General features: G+C 41.4%; 1 protein-coding gene across 1 annotated transcript; it reads left to right on the top strand.

Annotated features, from left to right (window-relative positions):
- On the top strand, positions 1-11256 carry mboat1 (membrane bound O-acyltransferase domain containing 1). Its single transcript, XM_085802477.1, has 13 exons — positions 1-298; positions 714-859; positions 1324-1401; positions 3011-3106; positions 6301-6356; positions 6772-6826; positions 7645-7837; positions 7950-8142; positions 8268-8371; positions 8518-8582; positions 8684-8816; positions 9209-9360; positions 10093-11256. The coding sequence occupies exons 1-13, from the start codon at positions 209-211 to the stop codon at positions 10271-10273; spliced, it is 1542 nt and encodes a 513-aa protein (XP_085658603.1). The 5' UTR covers positions 1-208; the 3' UTR covers positions 10274-11256.
- The last annotated feature ends 882 nt before the right edge of the window (positions 11257-12138 follow it).

Consider the following 12138-nt stretch of genomic DNA (forward strand, 5'->3'; position numbering starts at 1 on the left):
CGGTGCTGAGACAGAGGAGGAGCGGAGGAGAGAGCTGGGGAGGGAGTGTCAAGTCCTGTCTGTCAAACAGTGGACTGGTTCGACTTGTCACGGAGCCTACAGGACAAACAATGTATTTCAGTGACAGAAAATAGTGAATAGTAATTTAAAGAAGAAGGGAAAAGGCAACCGGCAGCACCGAGGCGTCGCCACGGAGGAACTGCGCAGGATGGGCGAGCAGGCGGACACTGCGTTTAAAACCACTGGCTCCAAGTGGCTGCTGCCTGTCAGTGAACACTTGGGCTTTCAACTTGATCAGGTACGACATATCATCAAATCACTAACTAACGGTGGCATTTATGTGGAATTAAATAGCATTTCAGCACGATATTTTGTCTTTTAAATAGCATTGCACATAATTGTTCATAATTGTAATGGGATTCATTTTCATTTGAGCCCTGTCTGCCTCTGCCTATGTCTTTTTTCTTTTTCTGTTATAAAATAAAGCTACTCCACAATTAAAGTCAATTGTTTAAAATTTTATAAGGATAGCAGAAAAGCTATACATCTTAATCTACCAGTGAAAATGATGAAACAGGTGTGGAGGACTTCTTATGTAGCCTACACAATACATAGCCTACACACATACATGCCTGTAACTCAACAAGCAGCACGTGGTTTGTTGACTGTTATGAGCAGCTCTAAGCTCCTGTCCTCATCTTCCCTCTGCACAGGTGAATTTCTTGGCCTGCCAGCTGTTTGCCCTGGCTGCTGCCTTCTGGTTTCGTCTCTACCTCAGTCCGAGCCATGCCAACCCCCTGGTCAGACACGCTGTGGCCACTCTACTAGGCATTGCCTTTCTCATCTTCTGCTTTGGATGGTAGGGCAACTGATCCCACCTAGTGCTCCCATTATCTTCTCTCATGTGATGCTGTAGGCTACTCAAGTCTTACACACTCGGCCAAAGCCACAATTTAATTATCAACATGTGAGAATATGTGACAGTAAGTAGTTTACCATTGAGCAGATCCCAATCATCACATACAGTATATACTTCCTTCCCTGACAAAATAAACAGACAGGGCTGATGTCCAGTAGCTCTGTGATGTCCAGCACTGTAGGGTTACAATTTCAGGAAGACAATGAGGCTGATAACGGCAAGCAGGAGACATGTGGTCACACTAACAAGTAGCAGCTTTCAAGAGAAATGTGTCAACACTGTATCATATCACAGCCATACAGAAGAACCCTGACTTTAATCTTAAATAGAGGACTCTTTGATAATATTCAAATAATAGTGGTGATGCACATATTTTCATACTGTGCGTGTGTCCTTTTGTACAGGTACTCGGCTCACATCCTGACAGTGGTGGTTGCAAACTACTTGATCATCATCAAAGCTGACATCAGCAATGTACACAGGTACACAGGAGATCCATATAAAAGCCTGGGCTATGGCAATATTTTGGGGGATGAAATGATGGATTATAAATGTTGTTACTGCATTTAATGTGCTGTGCAGTCAATGAATGCCCTTTCTGGCACATTTTCAACAATTTTAAATATGTAATTGTAGTTCTACCATTTGTAAACTTCTTACTTGTGTGGCCGGTGGTTTTAGACATACAAAATCCTGCGGGTCACCATAATCAATACTACGTTGGTGCATGTGTTGGGTCTAGACCTGACTGACCAGTCTGTCCATCGTCAAGGTGACAGGTGAATGACAGGCTTGCTAATGTGGCAGCATCTCGTTTCCATTATACTGTAGTAGTTCAGTTTTAGTTACTGATAACTCCGGGTTAAACTTGTCGGACAAGATCAGCCCAGAAACTATTTACGTCACAGGCGTGTGTTTGGTGGAGAGGGCAGATTGCCCAGTCCAGATATTGGCAATGATATTGATTATTTGTTTTTGTCATGCTAATGAAGTTTTTGACTTTTAAATCTTTCAAAAAGCTGTGTTTTCTTTTTGTGTTGCCCAATCCTCGAACATTCCCATAAATTCCCTCCCTCCCACACATTCCAGTAGAGACTGTAGTGTAGAACAGTTCACCTCTTTAATTATCCTCCTTTTAAAACTAAAGCACTGTTGTTGAAGGCACCAAACTAACGCAAAACACGTCCGATGAAAAGCAGCCTGACACGCCAGCTGGACCAGTCTGTTGCATCATGACAGTCAGACTGTGTGTGTATAGTTTTTTTTTACTTTCTTTTTCTCATATTTTTTATAGCAATCTGTGTGTTTCTGAGCATAGAAAAGTGGTTTGGCATGGGTGTTTGTGGGCTTGTACACAAACACCTTGGCTCAAGTGTATCACTGTAGTTAGCCTATTTTACTTTTTTTTTTAATGAATGGAGCAACGTGTGGTCTGGTTAGGTTGCTATGGCATTCATATACAAAGGGATTATCTGCAGGGAGAGGGAGATTAAAGCAGTATTGTTCAATCCATATGGAGGCAAATTGCAGTGTAAACCTTGTTCCAAGTTAAACATGCATAACACATTACACACTAGTGGGGCCACTCTCTGCACACTGTGGATTTGTCCACAGAATGAGTAATCGGTCTGCTATGTTACAGTGTCAGTAGTTGTGACATCAAAGAATTTTCTTGCGATTACCATCTCTTCATGGAGTTATTTGGTTCTCATTGTGAGAGGTAAAATGGAATATAAATGTGTGGAAGAGTTGTTACCTCCACTATCCTTTACTTATTTGGACAATAGATCAGTCAGTTACTTGGTGTCAAAATCTTGCATGGTGGGCCTGTAAGAAAGATGGACTAATTGAATGGCATTCAAAAACGTACATATTTACACAGTTTGCAAGTGCACACCAACAAAGTGTGCAGTCTCACAAAATGTAAAAAATACATGATCATTAAAGTAATTCACTCTCTATTGTTTCAAGTATGACTTACGACCGAGAGATTTGTTAGCTCAAAACCATAACACGACTTTGTATTATTGAATGTATTACTATCTCTATTCCCACTGACTGATCCTGTGTTGTTCATTCCCCCATACACAGATACTCCATGGTGACAGCTATGGGTTACCTGACAATATGCCAAGTGAGCCGAGTCTTCATCTATAACTATGGGATACTGTCCACTGACTTCTCTGGGTAAGGAAAAATTTAGTCACTCAGTTGCCTCCTCGCCTCTCCTCCCTCTTTGCCACACCTTCTTGGTGACAGTATCACTTCAGTCTTAGTGCAGTGCTTGTGTTATCAGTTAACGTTTCCAAACTTTGTGGTACCTAGTGCTTATACAGTCTTCAGTGCCACAGCCTTGTGTAAATACGACATAACTGATTACAAAAACGGCAGTGGGAATTGTTAAGAGTTGACATTGTGCAGCAAGGTAGAGTTGAGGTACCCGCTGCCTCCTGGCAACTGTAACATTGTTGTGTTAAAAACAAACCTGCCACCAACGAAGTCGACAGTAAAATCAAAACTCTTCCCCAAAGGTATCCGCTACAACTGCAGTCAACAGCTATTGTCAAATTGATGGGATGGAGTTGCTTTGATAAGGAGTGTTATAACACACTGCTTATCTATCTGTGGCACGACTCTTAAATAAAGAGCAGGACCTCATTTAATTCCGAAAAACAGACTAAACATGGAGCTGCCAGTACTCACGTTTTGTCAGAATAATAGGTGAGGTGGTTTTACTAGAAATGATCACATTAAATAAAATGGATAGTGGCATTTCTGTGTGTAGTTGTGCTTTTAAAGGTGACAGCTGATTTTGCTGGCTCCTGTATTCAGCAATTTATTTGCCGAGTCCTCATGTGGATGAATTTGCTGGCAGCCTCGCTCGCACTCCACATGACTTTGGTGATGAGCAGCCAGGCCTGTGAGTCAGCCTTTGGGAGGGTCATCCACTGAATGGAGATCCAGCTTCTTCAGGCTTCCAGAGCAGACAGACAAATGGCTGTGAATCACAGAGCTGGTGTAATATGTATGTAAATCAAATCACATTAAACCAATTTCTCTTTATAGTATGTTTAAAGCAGCTGGGGTTGTCCAAAGTGCTGTACACATTTTAGTTAATCAAAAACCATGAAATTGATTCTGTCTTTGACAGATAGCCAGTGCAGTGATGCTAGCACTGGTGTTATGCTGTCTCTCAATCTGGTACCAGTTTCTGCACACAGGCGAGACAAAGATCACCGCCCAACACAGTACTGTGGGGCAATGAGTTGCAATAATACAGCCTTGATGAAATTAATGCGGTTGTATCAGTCTTCAAGGAAAGATGGACTTTATTCATACATTTATTGTAAGCAATAGTGCTTTTATTTTGAAGGCTAGCTCAAAGAAATCCTATTGGGCAGTGCACCAATGAGTAAGGCTGTGACAACATCGGCAAGCGAGCAGCAAGCATGGACATGCATATGAGCCAGTGTGGGGTTTTGCTGGCTACAGTGGACTTTGATATGAAGTGAAGTGAGACACAAAAACTATTTCATTGTTTGTAGCATGCAGGCGAAAAGGTATTTGTTTTGTTTGTATTCATTTTACTAAAGTAATAGCCTATACTATTCTACATGCTGGCCATGTCAAGATAACTAACTTATGTTTTGGGTTCAGTTTTATTGATTTACGGTAGTCAGAAGTCATTTACTTATGGCTGCTTTCACATCTATGTTGTGCTTGAGGTAGATGGAGTCTAAAGGGAGGATAGGCTATACCAAATCAAGTAAAATGGACCTCTAATGGATCCTAGTGGAACTCCATACCACTGCTAATCCAGGATTAGATAAAATGACACCACTCAAACAAAGGATTTTCAAATCACCTTTTCTGGTATAACAGCAGCTGGGCATGTTGGGCATTTTCTGGTGTTTTGGTTGTCACTGTGGTATCTTGTGTTGCTTTACCTGTAGATAAAAGTCAAACACATTTAATCTAGACCTAGTCTCTGCAGTCTGTGTACTGGTCTGCTGTTTGTCTATGAGCATTTCACCAAGCTAATCTTTTCAGAATTTTTGCAAGGCAGCAGAACAGAAATTGAACTGGGTCAAAATTGCAAATACTGTGCCAACACTACATGGAAAAACAGAGTCTGTGGGCTACAGTGGTGCTCTGTCGCGCATGCTGGCTGGCACCCTGAAAATGTTTCTCTAAAGCCAACTGCCAACTCTCATTGAGCTAGCACTGCCAGCCGCACGGCCAGCCCCTCTCTGCCTCAGTTTTCCATGCTGTGCACACAATGCAGCCCCCTCACACACTGGTTCCTGTGTGTGAGTGTGTATGCGGGAGACAGAGAGAGAGAGAGAGAGGGAGAGAGAGGGAGATGTAGTTAAATGTGTATTTGTGTGCCTTTGTGCGCACACACTCACATTCTTGGGACAGAGAGGTCTCTATCTGTGAATGAAACTAGGAGAGGGGGTGTGAAACTAGTCTGCTCTCCCTTACTGTACAGGACCATAATGCTCTCCACTGCTATCTCACCTCTAACACTTTTTGGTATCAATAAATTGCTAATCTACTAAGACAATGAGCCCAAACTTTTAACTGTTTAGCTTCAAGGAAACATGGTTGTTGCACTTTACTGTAGGTTCACCACCTATTGTTTAAACTGCTCTCATAGGTTACATTACGTATAGTAGATAATCTTCTGTGTTCTCTCGATAACGGTGTAATTGTGCTGTTTATTGGATTGAAAACAAGAAAAAAACACAGTATTAGTACCAAAATCATGTTGTGTTTGAATTTTAGGGCATGATTTTCTCTGTAACGCACGAGACTTTCAAGATAAAGCTCTAGTTGTCCCGGGTTAAAAGGTGATTAAGTGAAAATGTGGGTGTTTGAATGAATTGCATTGGAGTAATAAGTGACCTGACATGACACTGCTGGAAGAGAATGAAGTGATTCACTAGGGAAAATAAATTCAGCAGCCCCAGACAGAGGCGCAGTAGGCAGTGGCTCAGGGCGTGCTTTGTTTCAGGTCTGTCCTATAGTAAATGAATAAAAATGGCTTTTTTTCAGTTTTCCTGATCAGACAGACATGCTGCTTGCTGAGCTGTCACTGGCTTTACTTTTGAAACTTTTAAAACATGCTAACGGCACTAAGAAACTGTCACCACTGTCCAAATCCATGATGGTGGCTTTTTGAAGCTGAAAAATACCCCCAAATGCTTGATGTATATCAGTTCTTTCAAATGTCAGAGTGACACTACCAGTGACACTTCCTGTTGCATTCTCATCTTGGAATCCACCCAGTCAGCTCAGCTGTGGAAATCAGTGATTTTCTCACAAATTGTACAGTGTAAATACGTTTTTGTTTTTTTTTATCTGCCTTTTCTGCACAGGCCTCTGATGATAGTGACTCAGAAGATCACCACACTAGCCTTCCAGCTCCATGACGGTAAGACAGAGGAGAGGACAAACTTACACACTCAAATGCACTCAGATGTTGGCAAGCATTTGATAACAAAGCTCTCACAATAATTAACCGAAAGTTGTTTTCACTACTGACTGTTTAGTAAAACGAAAAGCCCAGTTGTTGCTAATAACATTCACAGTGGCTAACTTCTGTTCGAATGTCCTGCTCAGCCATGACAGTGTCACTGTGCACAAAATCATGGCGCTGTGGAATTTAGCCATCATGCTTTTCATTAGCAACACCTGTGTTTCCAGGAAAAAAGGCCTGGAGTGAAATTTAATAATCCTGAAAGAGAGGGAAAGAAATGATAGAAGAGAGCTATGACATATTTGGGAATGATGAAAAGTGGAAAAAATGAAAGTTTCCAAACAGGGTTACTGGTGACTTTGTTTTTCAGGTATGTGTAAGAAATCTGAACAGCTGACTCCGGAGCAGAAGCTTCTGGCGATAAGGTAAGTTTTTTATGTGGCTAAACACACATACACACATGAGGATGTTTTACATGTAACTGTGTGAAACATGAAGGGATGACTGTGTTGGAGAGACGGCAGAGCACTGTGCTCTCTGGCTAATGCTAAAGTGGAGATCTCTGATGTCAACGATTTTCTGAAATTCTGAAATTTTGCGGAGCACACTGTAGGGTTGATATGTATCTGGCAACGGTGTTCCTGTCAAAATGTGTGCACAAAGGTTTGCATCCTAGTTAACCCCTTATTTAAAGAAAAAAATAACTCTTTCTTTTCCTTTAGCTACGAGGGACAATGACAAGGAGATGCAAACATGGTGAATAGCTTATTCATGTAAAAAGCATGCTGGGAACCTGGAAAAGAGTCATCATTTTGCATGGAAAATACAATATCTATATGCATGTTAATCTTAATATAAAACCACATTCATCGTGTTCCATGCATGCAATTTCCAAAAACAAAAAGAAAAGAAAAATACATCAAGGAATGATCATGACATGTCGTGTAGTTCTTGTGTGATAATGTCGCAGCTATGAACTTGGAGATTGTCTCATGTTTGTCACTTTATCTCAAGATTCCTGTGCTCCCTATAGGTTTGGGTATCAATTGTATTTTGTTTGATACTGGTTCTGATTTTAAATAACAATGTTGATTGTCAACATGATATAGAGGCTTTAATGTGTACATATCCAGCAATGTAGGCTGAAGCTGAGCAGGTCATGACATGCTTTTCTCACATTATCACTTTGCTTAAACAGATATACCACACCACTGTTTGATTTCTTCCATTGTTCATTCTGCAGCGTGAGGCCCTCACTCATTGAATACCTGAGTTTCAATCTGAACTTCTTGAGCGTGTTGGTGGGACCATGCAGTGACTATAAGGACTACATAGATTTTATAGAGGGCAGACACATCAGCCAGAGGCTCAGGCAGCGCTCTGGGACGTGTACTGGACAGAATGGCTTCGATAAGACGGCCGACCCGTCACCTCTGGTAAGCTCATGAATATGTTTGCTGCTCGCTGCTCTGATTTTATTCAATGACACAGCAAGACTTTGGACTGCAGGGGAACACACTGCTCAGAAGTTACCAATTATCTCTGCAGCCCGCCGTCTGTCAAAAGCTGGTGGTCTGCTGTGGCTGTATGCTGTTCTTCCTCACGGTCACTCGGTCCTTGCCAATAAGGTACAACGTGGACCGCGACTTTGTCAGCCACGCCCCCTTCCTCACCAGGCTCACATACGCCTTCTTCTCCATACAAGCAGCAAGGCCCAAATTCTACTTTGCCTGGACACTAGGTGAGCACAGCGTGTGTTTTCAATTGGTTTGCTGCGGTTGGCCAATCATTTCATCTGCTGCTGTCAGAAAGGGAGCATAGGTTATTGTTTATATTGCTGGGTAAGTCGCAATCTTCTTTTTCCAGCCGATGCTGTGAACAACGCTGCAGGCTTTGGTTTCTTAGGGATGGATGAAAATGGAAAACCATCATGGGATCTCATCTGCAACCTCAACATCTTGGGGATTGAGGTAAAAACAGCAAACAGGCCTGGTGCTGTGTTAGACTTTATGCAGATTCATTTGAGTCAAAGTCCTTCATTAACCTAAGGATTGCTTCACACAGTTACTGTTATGTGGGTGCTGTTTTTCATTGATAGAAAACTTTTTTTTCCCAGACTGCAACCAGCTTCAAGACATTCATAGACAACTGGAATATCCGAACAGGAATTTGGCTCAAAACGTAAGGGCTGCAAATATGAATCCATACAGTCTACAAGTTTCCTTGTCTTTGCATTTCACATTCACTCTTTCATTTATGTCTGATTTCTCCCATCTTGTCAGTGTGTGTTATGACCGAGCTCCTAAACACCGGTTAGCGTTGACCTTCATCCTGTCTGCCCTGTGGCATGGTGTTTATCCAGGCTACTATTTTACCTTCATCACTGCCATCCCCATCACCATAGCAGCACGAGCAGTGAGTACCGTACCTCTTCTGCAAATTCCAATGTGTGATCCAATCCAGCGTACAACTGAAAAGAGAATGAACAGTTACTATTATTTATTTTTTTACTAGATTCTCTGATAATAATAAAATCTCTCCTGTGTGTAAGTAACCTTGAAGCAGCTTTGGAGGAGTTTTATCGTTCACACCTAGCTGACCTGTTGGTGAAAGCAGAATTTATACAATAGCAAAATATTACAAAGAACCACTGTGGATGTAGAGGTCTGAATTCATACAATCTGATATTGAAGAAAGATTGTAAAAAAAATCTTGCCGTGTTAGTTGAAATTGTCCTACTGTTCTTTCACTGCTGTGAAATAAAGAAGTGACTTATCCTTCTCTGTTTATCTTTGATTCTTCATCAGATAAGAAAATCCATTCGCCACTACTTCCTGGGATCCAGAGGCTTGAAGCTTGGGTACGACATCTTAACTTGGGCAGCCACTCAGCTGGCCATCTGCTACACTGTTATGCCTTTTCTACTTCTTGCAGTAGAGCCCACTTTGGTTTATTACAGGTATGTCAACCCCAGCTTTTATTATCTTTTGCGCTTAAGCCCAATTTATGATGAATCACAAAGTATTTTCTCTGTTTTATAAATCGACTAAATGCATAGCATGTTCAGCTGATACCTTTCTGTACCTATTGTTTTTTCCTATGATAAAACACTCAAATTAATAGCATCTGATTATTTCAGACAATGATCAGATTCTATGGTTTTATCCCTAAGCTTCTACAAATATTGGTGAATTCACTGGTCATCTTATTCTTGTCAAATGGTCACACACCATTTTCTCTGGCTTTTTCCTGGCGTTCAGCTCAATGCAATAAACAAAAGAACTCCTTGCTGTTTGGAGGTTGCTATCTTATTTTCTAGTGTATGCGAAGAATGCATCAGTTTATGCACAGCCCTGATTGTATTTATTGATTGTAAACTGCATAGTTGCATGTATGCACATGTCCCGCATCCATACTGGTTTGAGCAAATTATATTAGGATAGATTAACAAAATAGATGCAGAAAAAATTTCTGTTGATCTGCTATTCAATTCAATCGACTAATCATTGTAGTGATCTGTGCTCATGCCCTGGCCTCTGATATTTCTGAAGTTTTTGTCTGTTTTGTAATACAATATCAACAAACAGTTTAGTGTATGTTGCTTTATGCTTAGCTTTATTTTCTCACCTAAGGTTTTCCTGATGATCAACTTAGAAAAATTACACTCAGCGTTTCCTCCTCTCTTTCTTAGGTCCATGTACTTCCACGTGCACATCATCAGCATTCTAGCTGCGATCGCCCTGCATCGGAAACACAAAACCAGGGACCCCTCTGAAACCACTAAACCGTTTTCCTTGGCCTCCTCCTTCTCGTCTTCGTGCTCAGCACAGTGCCAGCCTGTTCACTCCAACAACAATGACAAAGTAGACTGAAAAGACCTCCCTCTCCATGATCTTTTACCAGGCTCTCACTCTCCCTCCAGTGTTCTCTCAGAGACAAGTGAATATCCCTCAAGGGCATTCAACCGACTTCAAATGGGAAACCAGTGTGTTATTTATTCTTTTGGGACACATAATGCAGGATTTGAACCTACGGTACTGGATGTGCACAGGAAGAGACTTTTCAACATATTACAACAATAAGACAATGCATCAAACTTCAGCTCAGCAGGCTGACTGGAAAGAGAAACATGAGCTGAGGGAGTATCTCTGGTACTACCGTGAGCACCACTGGGACCCTGGCCTCCTTCCACTATGCTACATGCGCATCTCAACAAGCAGCCTGCCTGCTGCTCCAGCAACAATGCAACAGTGTGAAGAGAGAAAGGAAGCTCACTTTTTATCCTTGTCCTCTATCTGCACTTTCCTACCCCATGGTGGGATGAAAGCCAGGGCAGTGGGAGAGCAGCTCAAACATGGCACAAATACCAGGACACACACACACACAAACGCAAACTCAAATATACAAAAACGCATGCATGAACAGACACTCAGAGCAAATATGCACATACTCTTTCTTAGACACGCTCGTACTTGGTCACACTCTAATGGCACACAAAGGCTGCCCTTGTGTGGCCACAACAAAAGAGCATGCCATGGGGAGAGAGAGCCCATGTACCCGCTGCACCCACTGTGCCCAGAGGATGTATTTGTGTGTGTGTGTGTGTGTGTGTGTGTGTGTGAGTGTGTGTGTTTGTGATCGTTGACCCTCTGCTACATCTCAGTGACCCAGGGTGTGGACTTCGTCATGAAAAACTGGGGATTCTGTCGTTATACTTCCCACTAGGTTGAAAGCCACTTAAAATACAAACTAGACCATATAGCTTTGTAACTCTCTAAGAGTCTAAGTTTTTTTTTTTTTTAAGGCAAGATCACAGCTCCTCTACGTGACGAGACCTGACTGTTTTCTTGAACAAGTAAACACTTTGTTCTAGTTTTGATAGCTAATTGTATCCTGTAGCTATAGCCCTGTAAACACAAAGGAGAGGCTAACAAATATTTAAAGAAAAAAACACGTGGTCGGCCAACAAGCTTTTGCTCCTGTGAGTCTGATACTGTGCAATATGAGCACAAAGTTAAAAACAAGGCTTTCCAATAGTTTAGTCGTTATACTTTTCCCCCTATGAATATCTTTTTATGCTGAAGCAGTAGGGAATGTAATATTAACACAGTTCTTATCATCTTATCATGTGAACGGTGCTGGAAACCTGCTATCATGATATAGAGTAATTCAACAACGGTGAAACTAAGAGGAAATACATTTACAGTTTCTTATATTTTGGAGAATTATTGCTCAAACAATGGACAATATAAAAGAAAAACAGGAATTTACAAGTTTAAATGTATGTCTGGTTGGTGCGAGTTTGGTGCTGTGTTAATTCTGTTGTTCTTTCTGAGAAAGAACAACATTTAAAACCATAGATTTACCAGAGCTCATCAACAGCAGCAGGTTGATGGAACAGAGACACCTGCTGGTTGCTTGTACTGTGTGAAATGTGCTGAATGAAGCAATGAAGGTAAACCATGTGGGACTGACTGAAACGGCCTCTATGCAGCATCTCCAGGTGCAGCTTCACCACCTATTTTTCCACTACAAGTAAAAATTTCACAATTACTTCACTTCACTAGCTTTTACCTTTGCACACTCAGAAGTTGATATTTGTGGTTAGAAAACATGGTGAGAACAAAAACACTTTCTTAAATTATTAATTATTATTCTGTTGTTTCTGGTTATGGAAGCGTTTTCATTTATGAGAGGTTTAGGAGCATTGGGAGTTTGTGGCACAGAGGCTTGGTTA

This window comes from Trachurus japonicus, chromosome 16 (assembly GCF_045865225.1).
Source record: "Trachurus japonicus isolate A0001 chromosome 16, Traja_1.0".
In the NCBI taxonomy this organism is placed as follows: domain Eukaryota; kingdom Metazoa; phylum Chordata; class Actinopteri; order Carangiformes; family Carangidae; genus Trachurus; species Trachurus japonicus.